This window comes from Anolis carolinensis, chromosome 6 (assembly GCF_035594765.1).
Source record: "Anolis carolinensis isolate JA03-04 chromosome 6, rAnoCar3.1.pri, whole genome shotgun sequence".
Classification (NCBI taxonomy): Eukaryota; Metazoa; Chordata; class Lepidosauria; order Squamata; family Dactyloidae; genus Anolis; species Anolis carolinensis.
In genome coordinates, this window is record NC_085846.1 from 100,139,132 (window position 1) to 100,164,485 (window position 25,354).

Genomic DNA, 25,354 nt, shown 5'->3' on the forward strand with positions numbered 1-25,354 from the left:
TGAACTCAACCCATAAAATGATGTCAGGTAGAGAAAATTGTTAATTTACATACAGGTGTGCCCTGCAGGGTGAATTTACTGTATTTGTTAACATTTTATTATCGGTTATAGGTTATTATATTCTGCCTTTGCTTCTATTGAGCGGAAGGCAGCATAGAACGGTGCTATGTTTAATTTCTTTACATGCACAACAGCTCTGTGAAGTAGATCACATTAAGTGCAATTGGCCCAAGGGTCTGTATTTTATGGTTCTCTTGGAACAAAAATTTAGACTTCCAGCGTAATACTCAATATAGCCAACTGTCTATATTTGCTGTGGTTAAGGCAGAGCTTTCAAAACTGTGTGTTGCGACATGTTAGTGTGTTGGCTGAAGTGTGTAGGTATGTCACAAACATAATGAGGGACCTCTGAATCTATGTGAAATAAGCAGTAAATCATATATTTTAAAAAATATAAATCAAAAGTTTTTGTGAGATACATTTTGCTATTACAATTGATGGGATTGCTACAAATTGACAGGTTACTTGGAGGCATGTATGCACAAACTTTCTGTTGCCGAGTTTAAATACCTTTAGCTTCACTCTCCATTACTTACCAAATCCATTTTAAGGCTGACCTGTTCTGACTTACATAGAATTTCAGCTTAAGAACAAAGCTACAGAACCTATATTGTCTGTAACTTGAGGGCTGCCTATAATTGAGAAGCAAGAGATTTTGTGAAATAGAAACAAGCTTAACAATGTGCTCATTTGCTAATCTATTTGTCTGAGCCCTGGGTTTTGTCGATGCTTGTCTACTTAGAATAATAACTAGAATTTTGTATCCCATATTTAGCCCCTATTTGCCACATACGCAAATATGTATAACCATCTCTATTCTATGCTCAGGAAGGAATAGTTACCTTTCATCCATTGCTTGTTCAGTTTCTCACAATCATAAAATTATTTACTGCTTACAGCTGCCAGAATAGTACTTACCATAAAATAGGGGGCTAATCTGTGTGATTGCTTTGGACTGTATGGCCATTTGATACAAGCCAGCAATGCGTCTTCTCTTATGTACTTCTGCTATAGAATGTCTAAACAAGACAGGACTCCAAGCAATAATATGCATTTTTGTCGCTAGTATTATAATAAGTATGAGACTCTTAGAAGGGTAGTAAAGTCATACCCACATTCACCGAGATTTGGGGTACAGAACATGGTTTTGCAAATTTGGGAGACTATAAATAAAAAACTGCTATTATTTTTACTCAAGAGAACATCTCTAGGAATCTTTGTCTTCCAGCATGACTTTAAAGGTCATATTCCAATTGATATATCAGTAGGTCTTAGAGATTCCTAAAGAGAACATTTAATCAAATCTATTTTTAAAAATCACATCTGCAGATGCCAAACCTTCAAATGTGAAGGGTCTTCCTTTCCTACTTGTGGGCACCGTTGAAGTTTCTTCCCTGCCTGTAAGGTCCCTTCCACACAAGTGAATAAAAATCTCACAATTTCTGCTTTGAACTGGAATATTAGGCAGTTTGGACTCAAGTAACCCAGTTCAAAGCAGATATTGTGGGATTTTCTGTCTTGATATGCTGGGTTATAGGGCCATGTGGAAGAGCCCTACGATACCCTAAAAGCAGGGAATATGATGTCACTGTAGAAAAAGGTCCTATAACATATGTTATACCAAAAATGGTGAGAAGATGTGAACGTAATTCCATGCTATGCTTTTTGGGCCATGCACCCATGCTTTTGGCAACTTCAAAGCTTGTCTAACAACTTTTAACTTAGTACAGCAAGAATGGTAAAGATTCAGGATGGTTTATACAGAGATTGCAAAACTCCTCTTGCAGATTTGCTTTTGTCACAAGAGGAAGTAAAACAATAGCGGTGAGAAATGGGGGGAAAACTTGAGGATGTAAAATGAAGACACTTTTAATTGTAAGTACTGTATTTCCTTGTGTATACCGAATGGCAGAGTAGAATTTTGTAAATTGGAATGGGTTTAATCGTTAATCTTAAGATCATGCTGTACTACAGATGACTAACATAGACAAATGTGGTAGAACGGCAGATAACATATGTAAAGTTTTCAAGGCCACACTCAATAACTCTGTGAAACATGATTTTCAAATGAACACTTTTCTCTGTTTTCCTTTTCTTTTTTCATATAGACATCAGATTTTCTGAGAGAAAGTTCATCCCTATCATTTCCAAGGATGCACAGTATACTTTGGCGGTAAGTTCAAAATATTATATTGCATCATTGTCAGATTCCATTCAGCATTAGCAGGGCAATTGACCTTTATTGCATAGCCCTGTGTCCATTTGTCAATGTCCATTTGTTCATGTCATGCAGACTATCCACTGGATGTCATAAATTATGGTTATAACAATAATAAAAGACTATTTGATAAACAAGATGTAGCTTTTTAAAGGTATAACTACTATTGATGCTCCCATTACTAATATAACTATATAAATTGATACATTATTTTACAGTCACATTGACAGATCTCTCTTTTTCATACACTAGTTTCAAAAGTTACATTCTTGCCTTCCGTTCACAATTTCTACTTCCATTTCTCTAAAAATGCTGAGTCATGTAGATGCCATGTTTGGAACACTTCTCACTGAGATGTTCTTACAGGATCTTACCAACATAACACATTGTTTCACTTCTAGACATGCTGGTGTTTCTCAAATGACTTTTCCCTGTTGTGATATTAAAGTTGAAGTAAAGATAGTAAGAGTTGTGAGAAGACCATGCCAAGAACAGTCTTATTAGATCAATTCCGGCACTTTGCAGGCACTGCATTGTTTAGGAACAAGAGGAAGTCTCGTTTGGTTCAGAACTAGACATAGAATCCATAACTCATCAGTAAGAATGAAGAAAATCCTATCCACATATAAATGTTATAAGATTCCCATCACTGTTTAGCATATCTTGCTGGAATTTTCATAGTTTTAAGTGTTCAGTGAGCCTTCCTGCAAGCCTAGTTCTGTGCTCCAAAGTTTGCCTCACTTGTCAAGTGACATTTTGATACACAAACTTTATTCTAATTCCCATTTAACGGCCTAGTTGTCCTTGCTGTAGGAAGTACTGAAACAAGTCACTGATTAAAAAAAAACCTTTTATCTGTATCAAGGCTAGTGTGTGATGCAGTTTGTCTCAACTTCCTGTTATACCATATACCTCAACAATCCCTGCCTTGACTGCAAAAGGTCCGTTACAACAAAATGAATTAACTAAAACACATACTGTGTAGGTCTGATCGTGTCTAGAGCTGGTGTGGGTTCGGAGGCATCTATTGTGCCCCTGAATTTTAAAACATTTCCAGAGGCGAAAATAAAATTCAAAATACCATCCTACAAGGACTCAATTTCTAATTTACTTTCTTTTTTAAAGGCCATCTCCTGGATCTAAAACATCCCAACAATATGGCTAAATCATCCCAATGCACCCTAGGAGGTCAAAATATGTTTCAGCTGCTTGTGAGCTCTTGAGGGCCAAAGAAAACAGCCATGCTTTGCATTCCACTGCTCTAGATATATGGATAGATAATGCATTTGTGGACCGCACTAAATATTTATGACTGTTCATTGTATAATGGCATAGTTCCCAGTGCTGATACAGAGGTTATAAAAACAAGCCAATCATACTGTCGTTACTGAAGGTCAAATTAGATGCTGTGGGAGATATGGTTATGGTCCCTTCACTCTGCTACAGACTTTGTTAGATACCAAAAGACAGTATGAGCTGTGGTGACATACAGTCAGCTCTTGGTATCCACCAATTCTGCCACCTATCCATGGAACCTTGGGCCCATTCTAACATCTTGCATATCTTCATTTGACATTACTTGAAGGGGGTTGGGAATGTGTGCTGTGATATCACATCCATGTTGTTTGTATTAGGAATGCCACAAAACAGAGGAACAACATGTGTGGAGCAGCAGATACTCCGTTTCTTGTATAATACCTAGCTTGGCACAAAATCCTTGGATATGTAGCTATGACTTGCCAAAGGAGAGAAAGCTAAGCACAAAAAACTCGTAACACTTACAATATTTGAGTTTTCACTTTATAGAGCTCATAGAGTATTGCAGAGGTTTTCACTTTCAACACAGTTGCTGGGCCCTTGTTTCATCACATTCTCACGTTTGGTTCTATAAACATGCACATGGAAACAATGGTGCAGCAACAGAGGATTTTATAACTTTAGAACTAAAAGTACATGAACTAGAGAGTGGGGAAGTATGCTTTTGTTGGGCTGCAGTTGATTTTATTGGATTTGTTTTTATTGAGGCAAGTTTATTTTTTGTTTTTTAAATACAAGCAGTATAGAAATGCTCTGAAATTAATAAATTTTCATCTACTCTTATAAATACAGCTAATGGTGAAGAATGATGGGAACTGTAGTCCAACAATGTTTGACAGGATATTTTTCATTCCTGATAAAAATTGCCTGGAATTCATGATTGTAATATGAATATTTTTGGCTAATTTTGCTTCCAGGTTTCATCACACAACAGGGCGAACACATAGCTATGGTAAAGCAGTCAGTGATGAAAAATACAGAGATCCTTTTAAACTCGGAAGGAAAGATTTAAAAAACCTCTATGAAGATATTCAAAAGGTAAGGCACTCTTACAGGGTCAGTTCCACTAAAGAGACCGAATCCATGTACTATTTAATCGAGTTATACTACTAAAGCAACAGTAAATAATTGCTTTTTTGTTTGTTTGTTTACAGGAATTACGGGCCTCCACGACAGATCTTAGAGAAATGTGTGAATATTATTTTGATGGAAAAGGGAAGGCTTTTCGACCAATGATTGTGGTATTAATGGCTAGAGCGTGCAATTTTCATCATAAAAGTTCTGGGTAAATACTTAACAGTTTCTTTTGAAGTTCTTCTAAGTTCATCCAGTTTATTTGGTTCAAAAAAACATACATTTGAAAAGAGAAATGGCACTGGATTGTCGGTGACATTCATTTGCTTCTATGCTGATATGAAAACATACATTGCTAGTGGCGATAGTAGGTATTGAATCTGTATCTTAGTTTCATGTTAAAACACCTGCATGAGAACTTTTGTTATGATGCATAGCATCCAGACGTGGTTGTCAGGATAAGATTACTATTGGAACTTGACAGATATGCAATGCAGGCCAATATTGTAGACCCACTTAGATTATGGCATTATACTGAAAAGAAAACAAAGCCTACAGTTGCTGCTCTATTCAGCCTTGACTGGCCATTAATACTTAACAGCCTTATGCAATGGTTACACTGGCAGAGAATGATGAGGTTTGAGTTCCTATATATCTGGAGACCAATGGGTTGCAGCATTGGTTGTTGAGCAACGTGAATTCCTCCCTCCCCATATTTATAGATGGCCTGGTTTTGTGGCCTATTAGTATTGCATTTAATGATGCCCTTGGATGCCAGCACACCAAATGCAAGATAACCTGGCTAAGACCGTAATGCGTAGAGTTTTGGCATTGATTGTTTGCTTTATATGCTGGAAACCGCCCTGAGTCCCTTCAGAGAGATAGAATGGTCTACAAATAAATTGCTGTTGTTGTTGTTATTTTAAGCCCAGTGGTGATTCCTATTAATATTAGTTACTAACCCTTTTTAACCAAAGTAAATCTTTAACTGTACAGTAGAATGCCATTGTATAGCACTAAGAAAAAGCATAAGATTTCATTGTTTTCATTGTAAGGTGATAAGCATCAAACGTTTTTGAAGTTTATCATAATGGAATGAGAAGAATCCAGCCATATGTTGAAAGTTTTCATTTCATGAAGATAAATCTTCACCGTTTTCCTGTAAACTGATAAGAAGTTTGAAAACTATGCTGCTCTGTTTGAAGTACGTTATTTCCCCATACATTTTAAACTTTGGATGGCAGCTGTAAATAAAATAAACTACCATCTTGGCCTAAAGAACTGTTACCTTACTAAATATGAATGTGTTCTCGTGTCTCCTTACACAAATACCATTGGCCAATAAAGCCATTCCATTTTGTAGGGAAGCAGAAGTTGGGGTCATAGTTCAGCAAGTTTCAAATAAAATAATTGAAATAATTTTCCTGTCCAAATTTGTTGTGTACCTTTAAGTCAACTTCAGCTTATGGTGACAACTATATGGTTTTCTTGCCATGATTGCCAATCCCTTCCTCTTAGAAAGAGACAGTGCGGTTTTCCCAAGGCAAAACAGTCAGTTTCGATGGCTAAGCAAGGATTTGAACCAGAAGTTTTACTGTAGCACTCAAACCACTACGCCACCATGGACTTTCTCTTGTTGCACTTCATTGTTAGAGTTACTAAATTCAAGTAATGCAGTTCAATACCAAAGCATAAATTAATATGTCTCGGGGGAAGGGGCTCATAATAGTTGAAAAAACTCATGTAGATATCCTATATTTATGTGGACACTGTCCTGGCTAGACTTACGGTAGATTATACACAACGAGAGGAAGAGTTTGGAGATGGAAATGGTGTGAAATCCACTTTGTAGCTTTTGGCTGTAAAATATTCTGCTGTATGGTTCCATAGGGACAAGTTAACTCCTACTGTGCCTAAGCTCCAAACCCTGTAAAACCTTAGGTGTTTTCCTTGTCAAGCACTTTAAAGTGTTGATTGCTGACACACATAATAGAAAAGTGGATTTTCTGTTGATCTAGTCTAGCCCAACATTCATTCTGATCAGGTATTTTCCCTAAAGAAACTTTGCAGAGTGTGATGGAAATAGCTGTCCAGTAATTAGACATGCTGCTTCTAAACATGGGAAATTCCATTTTTATCAACTGTGGCTAACATCATCAATAAAATCACAGAGGATGGATCAAGCTAATTCCTTAAGAGCTTTTTATTTTGCTTTCCAGTCCAACATGTTGTGAAATAGAATACCCTGTGTTTCATGAAGTACTTCATTTCCCCCTTACTGGATAACCAAATTTTAATGTTCAGAATTAAGAGGATAGTTTCTCATTCTACATTCATCTTGCACTACTGTATCTTGCTAATATCCATCTTAATCTGTGAGATCAGAACTACTTTTTAAAACCAATTTTGAGTGTTAAATGCTACTGCTTGAAGGGAATAGTAAGTGTAAGTCTGCTTGATGGAAGTTTATTGCTGAGGCACTGAACCTGAAAATACTGAACCACCAAGTTTGTGGTTCAAAACTTTCATTTCCTGTTCTGATCAGGATCCCCTAGGATTCATGGCTTACTTTCTTTTGATCTCACCCCCTTTCCATTTTAGGGAAGTGCAGGCAAGCCAGCGTTCTATAGCTCTAATTGCAGAAATGATCCATACAGCTAGTCTGGTTCACGACGACGTAATTGATGATGCAAATTCACGAAGAGGAAAATTGACAGTTAATCACGTCTGGGGAGAAAGGAAGGTGAGTTAACAGTGCAAGAGCTTTTGCATATGAAGAGTGGGTTTTACATGAAAAGCCAGAACTGCTTGAGAAACTGTTTGTAATAATGGAATAAGAACTGAGGGCAGACATTACCTACGCTTTCAAAACAAAATAATTGAGGATATAAGTTTTAGATGCAACAGTTTCTTTTATACCAATATGCTTTGAATTGCAAGCAATGCATGTTGCTCAGAACGAAACAGATGTGCTATCTCATATACAACTAAGCATTAGGTAAAAATTAAAGGTTTTCCCGTGACATTGTCTAGTTGTGTCCGACTCTGGGGGTTGGTGCTCATCTCTATTTCTAAGTCGAAGAGCCAGCGTTGTTCGTAGACACCTCCAAGGTCATGTGGCTGGCATGACTGCATGGAGTGCTGTTACCTTCCTGCCAAAGCAGTACCTATTGATCTACTCACATTTGCATGTTTTTAAACTGCTAGGTTGGCAGAAGCTGAGGCTAACAGTGGGCGCTCACTCCACTCCCCGGATTCGAACCTGCGACCTTTTGGTCCGCAAGTTCAGCAGCTCAGCGCTTTAACACGCTGCGCCATCGGGGGCTCCCAACTAAGCATTTGACATACTGTACAGTCCAGGCCAGCATTTTGCTGCTGTTAGTCACTGCTGACGTATGGTAATTCTAAGGTGAATTTATCACAAGAGCTTTCTTGGCAAGATTTGCTATTGCCTTCATCTCAGGCTAAGAGAGTGGACTTTGGTCAAACCAATAGACCTTACTGGCTGTCACAGCATTTTAAAAGATTTTCTATGAAATCAAATGCACGTCTTCTGTTTATCAAAATATGATACACAAACAAAAGCTTGCAGCCCAAGGTTTTGGCTTCTTGTTGTTGCATTTTGAGGAGTGATTGAAGCATAGGCTTAAGTGAAATCATTGGAATATCAAAAGGACTAGGTTGTGAGTAATTCAGAATAGAAGCTTTGCTTTTTGTACTCCTATAACTATAAAACTGAGTTTCCTGGAAAGCTTTTTAAGTTTTCTTTCAAGGACTCATTAGAGAAGAAATAATGCAAATCTTCTTCCAGCATATTTGAAAACTCACATTCTTTGATTTCTTCTTTTATTGTTGTGGAAGGAGTCATAATAAACGGCAAAATAAATTGACTTGTGTAAAAACCGAAGAGTTCCCCAATCCATGGCTTCGAAAAAGGGCACCTTTTAACTTAGAATAGATTTAGCTGAAAGTCAGAAGAACTGAAGAGACGCTGATAAGATAATCAGCCTGTTCAGGAAGCTTTCCTTACCTTTTATCTTGAATTCTTGGAGCTCCTTTTCTTATCTTGTGGGTGGCTCCATCCATAAAAGGGAGGAATAATGAACAAAGCCCTTTGGCCCCTTCTTCTCCAGAATGCACTTGTCCTAATTTGATCTACTGCTGAAACAGAGGGTCTTAAACAGTATACAACCAACATCAGGTTTTTGCACAGCCATTACAGTTTAACACAAAGGGTTAGCCAACCTGACATCCTTCAAGTATATTAGACTACAGTTTACAGACATTCCAGGATAATAATAATCTTAGTGTAAACAATTTTTATAGTGCTGGTAATTTGGGTAATTCCAGAATTAAAATGTTTTCTAGAAACATACAGAAAACATTACCTAACATTAAACTGGCTCTAATCCGACATTATTTTATTTAGTATTAGCAAGAGAAGGGGACAATTTGGATACATTATATGCTATTAAAAACAAAAAAGAGTCTATATTTGTTTTAAAGCAATTTATTCTTTTCCAGGCAGTCCTAGCTGGTGATTTCATCCTGGCAGTAGCATCTCAAACTTTAGCACGTATTGGAAACACTACAATTGTTTCTGTGTTAACACGGGCGATTGAGGATCTGGTGCGTGGTAAGGCTTTTTAAGAAAATATCTAGCAAAAAGTGAAGACATTTTGTCTAGGTAACCAGTTGGGTGATATCGATTACCTCTTCTTTTATAGGTGAATTTCTTCAGCTCGGTTCCAAAGAAAATGAAAATGAGAGATTTGCTCACTACCTCGAGAAAACCTTTAAGAAGACTGCTAGTCTTATAGCACACAGCTGTAAAGCAGTATGTACGTTCCGTCTTTCCTGTTGTTAATATACCGTGATGCAGAGATGAGATTCTGGGACTTCTTTTCTTTGCTAGCTTAAAGATCTATTTACTTCCCGTTTCTCTGGCACTAAAACCAACTAATTGGAAACAACTCTCCAATGTATGTTATGCCTTAGAGCAGGATGGATGAAGTGTGGTCCCCAGAGATGGGATTTGACTGTCAGGGTCCCCAAGGACCAAGAAATTGCACCCAAATGCCCTTCAGAAAGCCTAGGTAGCATTTTCTCTGTATTGTGAGCCTACTTTAGATTGAGGAAAGGTCTTTTTTTAAAACATGAAGTAAGTAGGAAGCCAAAATTGGGTTCCAGGAAGACTAAAAACATAATAAAAATGTCCTCCTCAGCTCCTTGGACAGTTAGAGACAAAAAAAATTGACGTTCTTTGCATTGGGGGTGGTTGTGCTCCTGTCCCCAAAACCTGATAGGATTTTGTATCACACAATTGTTCATCAACCCCTAGCAGGATGGAGGGAGTTAATAGCTTTGCAGTCTTTGTTCACGTCAGTATCCAAGTCTAAGGAAAACTGCAAGAGGGGGTCAAAAATAATATTTTGGTAACTTTGCCTGTGGCCAACACCAAGTATGGGAGTTATATTTTCAGAGTGGAATAACCCTACCTGATCTGTATTATCCAGCTTTGGCAGAATGTACATCTACATAGATCTGTTTATGAAGAATTCTTAATTGAATTCTTCATTTTTTCTTCGTGTACTCTGTGAATGCACACTAATGGAGAAGGCTGCGCCTGCGCAGGCTCCAACGGATACTCTTCCAAGCTAAAGTTTGAAATTTGGCGGTAACCCCGCCCCTCTTCCCGGAGGGTATAAAGGGCGCCCTCCGCGCTCGCTCTCCAGTTCCTTTTCTCTCCAGTTCCTTTTTTTCCGCCGCAAAGCTCACTTCGGACTCTTCGTTCTTATGTCAACCACGCGTTTTAAACGGTGCACTCAGTGTGCCGCTAAGATTCCAGATTCCGACGGCCACGCTAAGTGCCTTTTCTGCCTTGGCGAAAGCCACGTCGTCGGTACCTGCCGTTTTTGCCTGGCCTTTACAGCTCAGGCCAGAAGAAATAGAGCTGCGAGACTCCGTGCAGCTCTTTACGAAAAAACTCTTGCTCCTGAGGCTTCCACTTCCACCTCGGCCTCGATGGCGTCCAGGCCTGCTCCGTCGGTATCATCTAAAACCTCGAAAACCTCGAGACCGCGACCGACCAAACCGCCCTGCACGGTGACCACCGCTACGGTATCCACCCGGTCGGGCAAGATGGGCCCTTCATCAACTTCGAGTTCGGTGGCTTCGGCCATTTCCACTCGATCCCGCCTGGCTTCGCTGCCATCTTCTTCCGCCATGAAGATTGCCTTCAAGAGGGCTCAGGAGGAATCCAGACGGACTCAATCTGACTCGGCAGCTGTGTGCCCGATTCCCCCGACGCTGGGAAAATCGCTGAGGGTCGCGTCGAAACAACCCCCAGCAAAGAAACGAATGATCCAGAGGTCGTCCTCCTCAGCGTCTTCGAAGAAGGACGTCCCCTCCTCTGGGCCTTCCTCTAGGAGATCCTCTCCTATCCAACCAGCACAACGCCTCCGCTCCTCTTCCTCTCCTCATGGTCAGTCCTCGGATGCGGACGCTCAAGCCTCCCCCGACCGGTCGGTCAGGACAGTTATTAAGGCTCCCCAGCCGGCACCATCTCGTCTTCCGGCTCGACAAGAACTCTTTCCTCCGGCTCAAACACCTGAGAGGGGTAGGCAGATGACGCGCTTAGCCCGCGCCGCCCAGGCCTCCGCGTCCAAAGGCGTTCCTCCACAGCCGGCTCTCCCTGCTCCTGAGGTAATACCTCATCAGGACTCTGTGCTTGTTTCTCCTCGCCGGTCCCCTCAAGGGCTCGAGGAGGATGACCCCGATATCGAACGCCCCGAGTCGATACTCTCCGCCTCCGTTGTCTCTCTCGGTCTCGACCTCTCCCCGCCTCACGACGCCTACGAGGTCGACCCACCTTCCCTGACGGATAATATTCGGGCTTTCTCCGACCAGATGGTCAGAATGGCAGACGCTCTGGGGATGGAAATTAAACAAACTTCAAAGGCCGTTACCGACCCCGTTTTCAAGAGGGTTCAAGCCCAAGCCCCGCCAGCCACCTTGCTGCCTTTTCTTCCATACCTCCTGGACGTCATCCAGGCATCTTGGAAGACTCCATCTTCGATACCTCCAACCTCTAAGAAAATAGAGGCCTGGTACAAACCGATGACGAAGCCTTGGAATGGCTCAAGCATCACCCTGACCCAAACTCCATGGTGGTAAAGGCCTCCCAATCGTCGGGTCGACACTCCAACTCCCCTGCCGACAGAGAGGGCAAACGCTTCGATGCGGTAGGCCGCAAGCTGTACTCCGGTGCTCTCCTCCTTTGCCGTATGGCAAACTACGGGGCCTGCATGGGCGCTTATCAACAGATCCTCTGGGAGAAAGCCCAACCCTTCTTCGCCAAGCTTTCTGACGAAGACCGGTCAGTCCTTTTGACCCTCCAACAGGAGGCGGACTCTCTCGCACACCACCAAATTCAAATGGCTAAGCATACCGGTGATACCTCCGGAAAAATGATTGCCCACGTGGTCGCGATCAGACGGCATGCATGGCTTCGGTCCTCAGGACTCTCTTCTTCCTCTCGACAAGTGATCGAAGACCTTCCTTTCGACACCCAGGGCCTTTTCAATTCGGGCACTGATGACAAACTTAAGTCCAATCACGACTTCAAGATTCTCGCAACAAAGTGCGGGACCGATCAACCTCAGGCTCAGCGGACCCGATGGTTCCCGCAACGGTACCGTCGCTACCCTCAGCCTTTTCGTCACCAGCCGTTTCGACGCTCGTCGAGCTCGAGTCACCACAGTCATCAGCAACAACCTCGCCGCCAGCACCAGGTCCCGAAAGGTCGGGGCAAAGGTCCTGCAGCTATGCCACAACCCCAACGACGGGCCTGACGCCCACTCTCTCGGGGATCTTTCTATCTCCACTACTACTGCCACTACCATGCCGTTCCTAGGCCCCGACCAGATCCTTCCTCTCTGTTCTTTTCTCGACCGCCTAGCTCCTTTCTACCGCGAATGGGAGTCTATCACCTCAGATGCCTGGGTTCTTCGCATTGTCAGAGACGGCTATGCCTTGGAATTCGAAACTTTGCCACCCACGGGTCACATCCTCCACACCGACCCTTCACCGGAAATATGCGCCGAGGTCGACTCCCTTCTGGCGAAGGGCGCAATCCAGCCTTCTCCTTCCGAGCAGGACACTCGAGGTTTCTTCTCGAGATACTTTACGGTTCCCAAGCGGGGCGGAGGTCTTCGGCCTATCCTCGACCTACGGGCTCTAAACCTCTTCATTCTGCCTTCAAAATTTCGAACGGTTTCAGTGGCCTCCATCCTCCCGATGCTCCGACACGGAGACTACTTCGCCTCTATAGACTTACGCGACGCGTATTTCCACGTCTCGGTGCGTCGATCCCACAGACGCTTCCTTTCCTTCAAGCTCCTGGGACACTCTTACCAGTTCACAGTTCTCCCTTTCGGCCTCGTCACGGCCCCACGGGTCTTTACAAAGGTGGTCGCCGTGGTGGCAGCGCACCTCAGGAAACAGGGCATTATGGTCTTTCCTTATCTGGACGATTGGATGATTGTCGCGTCCGACCCCTCATCCCTTCAAAACCACGTCTCACAGGCTCTTTCTCTCCTGCAACGGCTGGGCCTTCAGTTGAATGTCTCAAAGTCTCAACTCCTCCCAACCACAGAGATCCGCTTCATTGGAGCTCTCTTCAACTCCATCACGGAAACCGCCTCCCTACCGAAGGACAGGTTCCTAGCCCTTCAACAGCACCTTTCTCTCCTCCTCCGCAACCGCAGGATCCGAGCCCACGCGGTCCAAGTTCTTCTGGGTCACATGGCCTCCACGGTCATGGTTACCCCTTTCGCCAGATTACGTCTCAGACCTCTCCAAAGATGGTTTATAGACTCTTTCAAACCCCATCGGCATCCGAGCTCAATGTTTCTCACGGTACCGAACCACGTTCGCCTCTCCCTTCGTTGGTGGCAGGACCCAGCGAACGTTTGTGTGGGACTTCCCTTCCATCCCTCCCTACCGTCAGTCACCATCACGACCGACGCCTCCAATTTTGCGTGGGGAGCCCACATGTCGTACCTCACCGTCAGGGACCTGTGGTCCACCCAAGAAAGGTCTCACCACATAAACTTTCTAGAACTGTTATCAATCTTCAAAGCCCTCCGGGCGTTTGCTCGCTTTCTTCCCCACAAGTCTGTTCTAATCCAAACGGACAACGTAGTAGCCATGTACTACATCAACAAACAAGGGGGTACGGGCTCGAGAAAACTCATGGCTCTCTCGATGGACATTTGGCTATGGTGCATAGCGAGACACATAACTCTGTCGGCAGTTCACCTTCCGGGGGCTCAAAACACTCTAGCAGACTCTCTAAGCAGAATAACGACCTCCCCCCACGAGTGGCGTCTCGATCCCGAGATCCTGAAATCCCTCTTCGACGATTGGGGCTGGCCAGCTCTGGACCTTTTTGCCTCCCCCTCGAACGCTCAACTTCCTCGCTTCGGAGCGAGACTACCTCCAAACTCGACTCCGGGCTGTCTCGGAGACGCGTTTCTCCTCGACTGGACTCTCGAACCCGTCTATCTTTTTCCTCCCTTCCCTCTCATCTCAAGAGTAATAGAGAGACTCTATCTAACACCGACATCGGCCATCCTGATCGCCCCTGCATGGCCACGCCAGCCGTGGTATCCCACGCTACTCCGGATGTGTGCGGATCCTCCCCGCACTCTCCCAACTCTCCCTCATCTACTATCTTCGCAGAAGGGACAGGTCCTCCACCCCGACGTCCCGTCCCTACACCTGACTGCCTGGAGGATACTTCCTTAAATTCTCTTCACCCAGACCTGCAGGCGATCCTTCGCTCCGCTCACAAACCGGCCACATCGAAGGCCTATGCTTACAAGCTGGCAAAATTCCAGACTTTCCTTCGGGACCGACACGTCGATCCCGCCTCTACTTCGATCCCGCTGGTCATGGACTTCCTACTTTCCCTTGCGGATCGTCAACTTTCTCTGGCCTCGATAAAATCCTATCTCGCTGCTCTCTCCTGGCATTTCCAACATCAGGGACAACCCTCTCTCTTTTCTAACAACCTCATTAAGACCTTCCTTCGAGGTTACAACAACTTGCACCCTCCAGTTCAACCTCCGACTCCCGGATGGAGCCTCGAACTCGTTCTTTCTCAACTAGCCTCAGCTCCCTTCGAACCTATGGCCTCTGCAGACCTTCACCTTCTCTCTTGGAAGACTGCCTTCCTTATCGCTATCACCTCTGCGCGCAGGCCTTCGGAACTGGCTGCTCTCCGGGTGGACGAACCCTATCTCCGTTTCCACCACGACAGGGCTGTCCTTCGCCCGGACATCACCTTCCTACCTAAGGTGGTCTCTGCTTTTCACCTGAACCAGGACATAATACTTCCTGCTTTCTTCCCTAATCCTTCTTCTTCTCTGGAACGGAAACTCCATCTCCTCGATGTCAGGAGAGCCCTCCTTTTCTACAAGGACAGGACTAAGGACATACGTAAGTCACCTAGACTGTTTGTTGCTTACGCTACCCATAAACTGGGCGAACCACTTTCTTCCCAAAGACTCTCACACTGGATTGCTCAGACCATCGAGCTCGCTTATCAGCTGGCCAAACGCCAACCCCCCTCTTCGATCCGCCCTAGATCTACGAGGGGCCTTTCCACCTCTACGGCCTTCCTGAGGGGCGTACCTCTCGACTCCATCTGTCGAGCGGCTATCTGGTCCACTCCATCCACCTTTGTTTCACACTACAGGATGGACTCAAAGAACCTCAAGGACTCGGCCTTTGCCAGGTCCGTCCTTTCCTCCTGCCTTACCTAATGTTGTTGCCTTACTCAAAACCAGTTTTCGGGTTTATCCTTCTTACAGGCTGACCGTTGTCATCCACCCTGTTTGTAATCGATGTGCTCAGGGATTCTTTAACGTAGTGCTTGTGTACTATACTTACCCACTGCACTGAAATGTATTTTTTTGAATACTTCTCCCTCTGTTTTCAGAGAATGAGTTTATGCCTACCTCTGTATTTTCTTACAGACTATTGCTCACTTACAATGTTGTGATTGTGTTCTGGATCCTAACAACAAGGATCGGTTTTTTTGCACTATATGCTATTGCATCGCTTCTTTGACCGTTGCATTTGCTTGTTTTTGCACCTTGTGCTCAATAAATGTGTTGTTTGGACACTAGACTGGTTATCGGGTTTGCTATCCCACCTACCTACACCTCAGCTTGCTAGTCTCCATTAGTGTGCATTCACAGAGTACACGAAGAAAAAGGACAGGTTGCTTACCTGTAACCGTGTTTCTTCGAGTGTACTCTGTGAATTCACACAATCCCGCCCTTCCTTCCCCACATGCAAACCTCTCCCTTTCTCGCTGCCTTTGCGGCGTAGGAACTGGAGAGCGAGCGCGGAGGGCGCCCTTTATACCCTCCGGGAAGAGGGGCGGGGTTACCGCCAAATTTCAAACTTTAGCTTGGAAGAGTATCCGTTGGAGCCTGCGCAGGTGCAGCCTTCTCCATTAGTGTGAATTCACAGAGTACACTCGAAGAAACACGGTTACAGGTAAGCAACCTGTCCGTATTATGCCAGAATTCTGCTGTTTATGATGTTACCATTGACATGACTGATTTTTCATTTTCTCCCAGATACACCTGATTATTTGTTTTATTTTTTTAATAGAGACTAAAGAATATATATGCATGACTTCCTAGTTCTAAGAATTATTATCACTAGTCCAGGGATGTGGGGTATAGTCAGAATCTTGCAAAGAGCTTCTTCTGCAACTTCTGTGTAACAAGTGGATATTGATCAAACAAGACAATCACAAATTTGCCACAAACATTTCCACTGTGCATAAAGTGTTTTCAGTCATTCTATAATAATAATAATAATAACTTTATTTTTATACCCCGCCCCATCTCCCCGAAGGGACTCGGGGCGGCTTACATGGGGCCTTGCCCGATAAAACAATCAAATATCAAAACACAGCAAAACACAGCAATAAAACAGTTATCCAATAAAAACATCAATTACAGTAAAAACAATCGTTAAAATCAACATAAAACATACAATATTAACACTGGAGACTAATTCATAGAACCCAGGCAACGTGCAACATGTGCCGAAATGGGGAAGGTGATTTCACAGTTAAAATGGACAAAGTGTAATATAGCATTGGCAATACCTCAAGAATGGGGCTATTATAAAATGGGCAGATCGATCAGTCCAACACCAGATTAAGTATCAAAGGCATTTTGAAAGAGCCAGGTTTTTAAGCTCCTACGGAAGGAGAGGAGGGTGGGGGCCTGCCTGATCTCTCTAGGGAGCGAGTTCCAAAGCCGGGGGGCCACGACAGAGAAGGCCCTCTCTCTCGTCCCCACCAACCGCGACTGCGAGGGTGGTGGGAGTGAGAGGAGGGCCTCCCCCGACGAGCGAAGAGAACGTGCGGGTTCGTAGGGGGAGATGAGGTCTCTAAGGTAGGTGGGTCCCAAACCGTTTAGGGCTTTGTAGGTGATAACCTGCACCTTGAATTGGGCATATAGAGAAATAAGTTCAACTGAAACACAAAACCAGTGTTATTGCTGGGACTACTGTTGTAATTTTTGGCTTGCTGCTTCCAGGTTGTTAGTGATGCCGTATACGGCAGCTTTACCATTCTTCTTAACTCCCCATTTTTTCCACTATATATTTATGCATGTAGTGATCAACTCAAATTGTCATTGCATTAGCAATAGACAATCAGCTCGCAAGGCATAATTCTGCCTTGGCAGTGATATGAGCAGCCATAATAAATATTTAATCTGGCTAATCTATATTCAGAGCATTTTTTATACTGCTGTCTGTCAAGCTTCATGTTTTTTTAAATAGGTCTAGGTTTGTGCGTGCTTAAATGTGTAAACAGTTTCCGGGGGTGGTCAGGAATGCAACTAATGAAGACTTCTCTCCCTTCAGGTGTTTACTGTTCCCATGCCACATGTACAAACAGTACACATTAAGCTGTTTTCTTTTGTTTCCCTTTCAGGTATCTATTCTAGCTTGCCCTGATCCCAAAGTTCATGAAATTGCGTACCAATATGGAAAAAATATTGGAATAGCATTTCAGGTAGGGCATACCATCAGTAACTAAGGAAACACTCTTAAGAAGCAAGTTGTAGTAACAAACTGAAAGCACATATTTTATAACCATTACATAGGTCAGTGGTTCTCAGCCTTGGGTCCCCAGATGTTTTTGGTCTACAACTCCCAGAAATCCCAGCCAGTTTACCAGCTGTTGGGATTTCTGGAAGTTGAAGGCCAAAAACATCTGGGGACCCCAGGTTGAGAACTACTAACATAGGTGCTTTGTTAGAAGATCTTAAGGTGTATACTGTAATAACAGTAGTTGTTATCTGTTTGCAGCTGATAGATGATGTGCTGGATTTTACATCCTGTTCTGAGCAATTAGGGAAGCCAACTTCAGCAGACCTTAAGCTTGGAATAGCCACTGGTCCTGTCTTATTTGCATGTCAGCAGGTAGGTTGATAATAAAGATACCATCTTCTTCCCAGGTTAAACAGTACAGCTTGCATTTGAAAGATGCTCATTCTGCAAATCAAGGCCTTTATCTGAAAAAAATAGCTAAAGAATTTAAACAGTTTATGGAATAGGATTGCATTTTCTCAATCAAACAAATATATGTCTTCTGGGCTAGCGGGGGTTAGATGATTGGTTCATTTTCATGGTGTATGTGTATGCTTAGAACCAGCAGGATTGGGGGTGGTGTTTCCAAGCATGCATTAGCCCTCAGACCTGCCAAAGTTGTCCACACCAGTTAAAAAATAACAATTGTTACAATGTCCCACTTTTTTTATGACACAGTCATAAATAACCAATGCAGTAGGGTTTGTTAATAGGTTAGGGTAATCTTGCAATATAGTTTTTGTAGGGAAGTGTTATTTTTTTTTTTGAAAAAATATCTTTTTAAAAAACAAGGACTCAAGTCACATTCAAGTCCACTTTGACTGAAAAAATATTTCTCCGAAGGCAAAAAACATGGTAAAATTATCTCTGTGTCCCCTGCAGTGGGTCTGCAAGTGTATTTTTACCAACCTGCTCTAATCCAATGATGATAGTTTTCAGCCTATAACTATTCCCTCTTTTTCCCGATTTATGGTCCAATTCTAAAATATATTACAATCCACCCTCAAAACTGCATTAAAACATAGATCTGTGAAGTTATATACAGTAGAATCTCACTTATCCAACATAAACGGGCCGGCAGAACATTGGATAAGTGAATATGTTGGATAATAAGGAGAGATTAAGGAAAAGCCTATTACACATCAAATTAGGTTATGATTTTACAAATTAAGCACCAAAACATCATGTTTAACAACAAATTTAACAGAAAAAGTAGTTCAATATGCAGTAATGCTATGTAGTAATTACTGTATTTACGAATTTAGCACCAAAATATCACGATGTATTGAAAACATTGACTACAAAAATACGTTGGATAATCCAGAATGTTGGATAAGCGAGTGTTGGATAAGTGAGACTCTACTGTACCTGTTACATAAATCACTTTTACAGAAGTATTAATTTCAATTAACCTGATTTGTATGAAAATTAACTTTTGGGGGGAAAGTTTGGGACTAACTTTTGGGAAGGTTTCATTAATGTACTTGTACTGTGAAGCAAAAGGATAAGATGATGCTCTCCAAGTTTGCCTTCAGTTGAATGCTGTACTTAAGGATAGATTTTTGGGAGGTAGAGTTAATCTTTGTTCCTCGTTCTGCTCAGTTTCCAGAAATCAATGCCATGATAATGCGGCGATTTAATTTGCCAGGAGATGTCCAACGTGCCCAGGAATACGTTTTACAGGTAAGGAAATAATAACATCAAAACAGGTAGTATTCAATATAGTGTCTTGCTTTATTTTTTAAAGATATCTCTATGCACTTTTGTAGACATTTTAAAGTAATTGTAGGCTCTTATTCTTAACCTATGGAAATGAAGTAAGCATAGGGGCTATTGCTGTTTTCAAATGTACATAAAATGTTCATACATTCATCCCTCCACTTTCACAAGGGTTACAGGCTCACCTCCCCCCCCCCCTTGCAAAAGTGGAAAAACATAGACTATATCTGTGGGGGGGGGGATTTAAGTGCCACCACTGCGATCCCTATGGAGGGTGCTACCAACTCCACATTATACTTCACTTACCTTGTCCCTTTTCTTCTTCCTGCATGCCATAACCGGCTGTTTTACCTGAGAAAAGGAAGGATACCAAGGGCTACAGAAACACATGGCAAACAGTTACAGCCCTGATCACTTACCCTACGGATTGATGTTTTCTTACTCCTCCTGTGTGCTGCATGTTTCTGTTCCTTCGATACCTCCCTTCCTTTGCTCAGGTGAAACAGACATTCACAGTACACAGGAAGAGGAGCTATATCTGCACCGGAAATGGAAGTGGTATGCAAGACTGCTCATTTTCCTGCATGCTGCAGGGGGGACAGAAACACCTAGGATGGTTGCCTCCTAAACAGCACTCCCCCTCACTTCCTGAGGACATGACTGCTGTGTAAATGTTCACATGGCATCCCCATCTTCAAAACCAAGGTGCACTGCGAGTTATGATCTGTTGTTGTCTCCTTCAACCCACAGTGGCCCCAACTTCAGGAGGTGGGCTGGAGAAGCACGCTAATAATCAAAATAGTGAACATGAAGGGATAACTACCATTTCTGGTGTGTCTAAAACTACAAGTCTAAATATTTCTGATAGAATAAAAGTTTTGAATTGGTTCCAAAAATGTGGATGTAAAAAAGACTGGGCCAAAACCCACGTACCCTTATTTACTCAAATTTAGCACACCATCAAATGTAATGCGCACATCAATTTTCAAAAGCCTGAAACCCAAAAAAGTATTTGCTGGTGAATGTAATGCGCAATGGCAAAAAGTACACTCTTTGTAATTTGGCCCAAAAAAGGTGCACATTACTGTTGCTGCCTGCTTAGAATTCCTTCTTTCAAAAACAAAGTACTCAGACACAAATTATTCCAGCAATTGAAAAGAAAAACAGAAATAGGTAACCCTTCCCACAAGAATTCTGGAGCTTGTAGTTTAGTGAGGCCCAGGACCTTTCCCGCTGAGTATTTTAAAGGCCCCTCCCCAGGATTCTACAGGAGACAGCCACAGGATTTCAGGTGGGATGCACTCTTTGTCTACTCTAGTGCAGTGGTTCTCAACCTCTGGGTCCCCAGATGTTTTGGCTTTCAACTCCCAGAAATCCTAACAGCTGGTAAACTGGCTGGGATTTCTGGGAGTTGTAGGCCAAAACACCTAGAGACCCACAAGTTGAGAATCACTGCTCTAGTGTGATACTGGCCAAGGTCTTTTAGCTTTCTCTGCCAAAGAATGCTGGTGCCTCACCAAACTACAACTCCCAAGATTACATAGTACTGTGCCATAGCACTTAAAAGTAGTGTCAGACTACATTAATTCTGCAGTGTAGATGAATCCTTGGAGGGCTATTCTGGGGTCCTAGACTTTAGCCCCCAAATCTACTTAGAGCTGCGAAAGGGAACCACAAGTAAATCTCATAAAATATCATGAAAAATTTCTTTCAGACTTACTGGAAGTAATTATGGGGACTAAATAATCCAAAGACAATCACATTAAAAATAGGATTTAAGAGTCTGCACCTGCTTTCAATCCTGTGGCTGCCTCCTGAAGAATTCTGGAGCTTGTAGTTTTTTTTTTTTTTGGGGGGGGGGGGGGGGAGACGTTTCCCATTCTCAGCCAGGTAAGTCCTGGGACTAAGTCAGCTACAAGCCCCAGAATTCTGCAGGTGGTTTTAAAGTGGGGTGAAGTATAGTGTGACCAGGTATGTCCTATCTGATCTAGTGCTACTTAATAATTGAAAGGGAGACCATCAATGAATACCAGATGAAGGAATTATAAAAATCACTTTGAGAGGCCAACTCGGCAACAGTTAAGTTGTTTGGCTTTAGTAGCAGTCTAACCTTGGGGTAGAGATGCAGAAAATGTTTTAAAAGCAAGTAGTTTCCTTCTCTGTGTCTTTTGCTCCTCTTTTGCCCATGGCTGCTCCATGTCTTGCAAGCCTTATGGCACTTCTGAAGCAACTTCTCAATTTCCTTTGGTTGGGCACTTAGATGACCGTAATATTCAAAACTAATATGCATCCTAATTTTAGCAACGTGTTTTTGTCAAAAAAAAGATGCACATTAGATTCGAGGAAATGCGGTAATGTTCATTTGCAGATCTTCATTGCCATTTATTTGTTTTTCAGAGTGGGGGTATACAGCAGACCACTTACCTCGCCCAGCGCTACTGCCATGAAGCAATGAGAGAGATCAGCAAGCTCAGACCCTCCCCAGAAAGAGATGCCCTTGTTCAGCTGGCAGAAATTGTTCTCGCCCGAGACAAATGACACATCTCCTTCCGTTCATTCTGGCAGCTAATTTACCAGACTGTGCCTAAAACTATATTCGCAGAACACCTTGGCTTACTTCCAGCACAGTAACCATTCTTTTTTAAATAAAATAAGTTATCCTCACTGAAAGAAATATAACTAGGGTTTATATGAAGTACAAATGTTTTATTGAAGGAAGCCATACAAAAAGATGAAAACATGATCTGTCTGTTAAGCTGGTAGCAATGCCCTGTGCCTGCGTGGTCTCTCTTCTTTTCTTTTTTTTTACAAGGAGGGTTCTTGTTTCACTGGGCACTGTTTACATTGTTCAGTATTGACACTGAAGGCCACAAAGAATAAATACAATCAATGTGATGAAAAACTCATTTCTGTAATCCCTGGTGTGTTGCTGGGACTACAAAAATACCTTGAGTGACCTAATTGCCTATTAGAATTTCAGAGTACCCAGAAAATTAAAGGAGATCGGTTTATTATAAAAGACTGTACATAAAATTTTGTAATTAAAACAGGTTATATACAGATGAAGAGATGGTCCAATTTATAAAGGGAATACAGAGATTTTATGGGATGCTAATTCTTCTCAGAAATAACATGTTAACAATTAGGAAAAGGCAAAAAAGCATTTAATATAATTAGACTTATTTAAGGTTAGGAGACGAGGACTCCTTCAGTGTTTAATGTCACACTAGAAAATAATTGCAACTGCTTTCACACATCCAGTACACCTGCTTTTTATCATTTAAGTTTAATACCCATTAGGGCAGCACTGAATGCCCCAAATACAGTTTTCCTAAATAAAAAGAAACAAATCCCTTACTAAATCATAGTCTGTCTTAGATTATCTAAGTAATACAAATTTTGTACAAACAAACCAGAAATTTCAGCTGACCTCATGCTCAAAATGGAGGCGTCAAAGTGCACACTTTCTCAAAGGAGCAAAATAAATGGTGACAGCTTGTGTCCTAATCTAGGTGAGCTGATATTGGCTCCATTCAAGGAGATGCATGGATGAGCATCTCTGATATTACTCACCTCCATCTGGGCCCACAGGTTCTGTGTATTCATAGAGTCATTTCACGCACCCACCCACCCCCAGAAATCTACTTCAGTACAGTGAATGTGGACAAGTCAGTAGCAAATCCTTTCACTGATGCAGTTTTATTTTCAGCAGGATATGAGACCTTCATAGTTAAATGGACAACGCTTAAGTGATGTGGTAAATTAAGAAAAACAAATCCCCCGTAACCCTGTTATTACCGTGCTTGTTCTGACACTAACTATTCAAAGAGGCATAAGTGGTAGTCTTCTGATGTCATCATTTCCAGTCACAAAACAAATGAAGCTAAGGAGTTGTGTAATTTTACACAAAGAAACTTGTTTTTCCTTTAAGGAGACGTTTCATTGTGGATTTGCAATCAAAAGGCATCCCTGCTGATAAGGGGGAAGTTTGCTAAATCGCTGCTTTAATATTGCTTTGCAAGGCAAGCCAACAGACGTAATGGACAAGACCTTTGGTTCACTTATGTATTTTATGAATGGAAAAGTCAATGCAAATTTACTCCAAAAAAGAAAAAAAAAACCTCAGGTACAAAGTACATACACATCATAAGACCACCCATCTTTGATTCACACGAACACCTCAGAGACTCAAATGACTCACTGGAATAAACTTTTAGTGAAAGTACTCCAGGTAAAAGATTACAACAAATTGGAAGCATCTTGGATTTTTCTGGAAAAAAAGTATAATTCAATACATAAGTTTGTATGCATGCTTTTAAATGAATACTATACTTTGAGGATGAGCAGGAGTCTAAACAAAGGTAAATGACCAGCACTATCAAAATTTCCAACCAGATTTAGTTAGTCTAACATAGTTGTTAGTTTACCATGCTGCACTGAAAAAAAAGTAATGGCACAATTTGAATCATGAGTCATTAAATATTATATACCCTACTTCCCCAGAATATTTAGGCTGGCCATAGAAATCAACAATGCATTAAGTAAATAAGCATAATCAGTAATAAACAGTTGCTCATTTTACAAACTCTGTAGAGACAAATGCTTACGGATGAACATTCAATCATACCATTTAAACAGTATGGCCTGGAAAGATGGGCACATTTTAAAAGAGTATTAAGACAAGTGTTAACCTTTAAGTTTACCCTTTGTAAATAATTATGGCATGATTGAATACAAGATCTGGCCTGAAGAGGGAACTTAATCCGCATAGTGCATGATTGATTCAACATAGTTTCCAGGAAACAGGCCAGTCACTCTGTTGGAAACGCCTTCATACCAGCCATCATCGTTCTTCTTGATAACATAAATGATTGCACCTTCCATGAATGACAGCTCATCATCCTTGTCCTTTGTGTAGTCATATATGGCAACAACTAGAAATGAGAAGAAAAGAGTCAAATGGATTTTGCAGTAAATCGGGCTCAAAGCAGCTTCAAGAGCTGTAGTGCTGTTATCAATGGTTTCAGAATTTAACCTGCAAACTCATTCCAAATGGACAGATGCACACTAACAACCAGAACTAGACTAATCTGGCATTTTAAACTGCAACATCTGTATTTTAATTGCAAAGTGATCACTTAGAAGCAGAACATATGCTATGCATGCGTAGCATCCCAGATTCAATGTCTGGCACCTCAAAGGATCTTGATCTAAGAATCATTCTTGAAGTGCTGCTGCCAGACCAACAGAAACACTTGATTATAGGGCAATTTTATACATTTCCCTGCATTTTATCCATAGGCAATACGGGTGAAATCCAACCCCCTCCAAATTTAACAGATGATCTCAGTCCTGATCTGGATCCTTCATCATCGTAGACAAATACCTATCAAGTGTTGGGGCATATGGAACAGAAATAGCAACACCTTCCTAATATTTTGTCAAACTATGCCTAGATTATGTGCTCTCCTTATATATAATTTCGCTCATTTACTCAAGTAATAGTGGTCTACTCCAAATCTTCTGTTGTATATAATGTTAAATGTACAGTTAACCTAACGTTTTCAAAAGTTTGAACCCTACCAAGAAATAGTGAATCAACACTTAGATAAATCCCACTGATTCAATGGCTATTATATATAGGACTATCAATAAGATTTAGGCCAAGGCTTGCAACACCAGGAACAGTATCCAAAAATTACGAGAACAATGTTACTTCATATTTATGCATTTGCTTAACCACATGCCCCTACCACCTTCTTGGTCATAACATGCCAA

At 42.0% G+C, this 25,354-nt stretch overlaps 2 protein-coding genes across 12 annotated transcripts in view; one reads left to right on the plus strand and one right to left on the minus strand.

Moving 5' to 3' along the window:
- The window catches only part of pdss1 (decaprenyl diphosphate synthase subunit 1), a 27,220-nt gene extending 4,738 nt beyond the window's left edge, over positions 1–22,482 (plus strand). For all 3 annotated transcript variants that reach the window (XM_062956997.1, XM_062956995.1, XM_062956996.1), the window contains exons 2-11: positions 2,169–2,233; positions 4,513–4,633; positions 4,750–4,880; positions 7,271–7,412; positions 9,194–9,305; positions 9,397–9,506; positions 17,700–17,780; positions 18,077–18,190; positions 19,460–19,540; positions 21,974–22,482. In XM_062956997.1, coding sequence (XP_062813067.1) covers positions 2,169–2,233; positions 4,513–4,633; positions 4,750–4,880; positions 7,271–7,412; positions 9,194–9,305; positions 9,397–9,506; positions 17,700–17,780; positions 18,077–18,190; positions 19,460–19,540; positions 21,974–22,114 — 1,098 coding nt within the window. In that variant the 3' untranslated portion in view covers positions 22,115–22,482. The remainder of the gene's footprint in view (positions 1–2,168; positions 2,234–4,512; positions 4,634–4,749; positions 4,881–7,270; positions 7,413–9,193; positions 9,306–9,396; positions 9,507–17,699; positions 17,781–18,076; positions 18,191–19,459; positions 19,541–21,973) is intronic.
- The window catches only part of abi1 (abl interactor 1), a 105,200-nt gene continuing 102,107 nt past the window's right edge, over positions 22,262–25,354 (minus strand). For all 9 annotated transcript variants that reach the window (XM_062956994.1, XM_062956993.1, XM_062956986.1 and 6 more), the window contains one exon: positions 22,262–24,510. In XM_062956994.1, the coding sequence (XP_062813064.1) occupies positions 24,335–24,510 (176 nt within the window). In that variant the 3' untranslated portion in view covers positions 22,262–24,334. The remainder of the gene's footprint in view (positions 24,511–25,354) is intronic.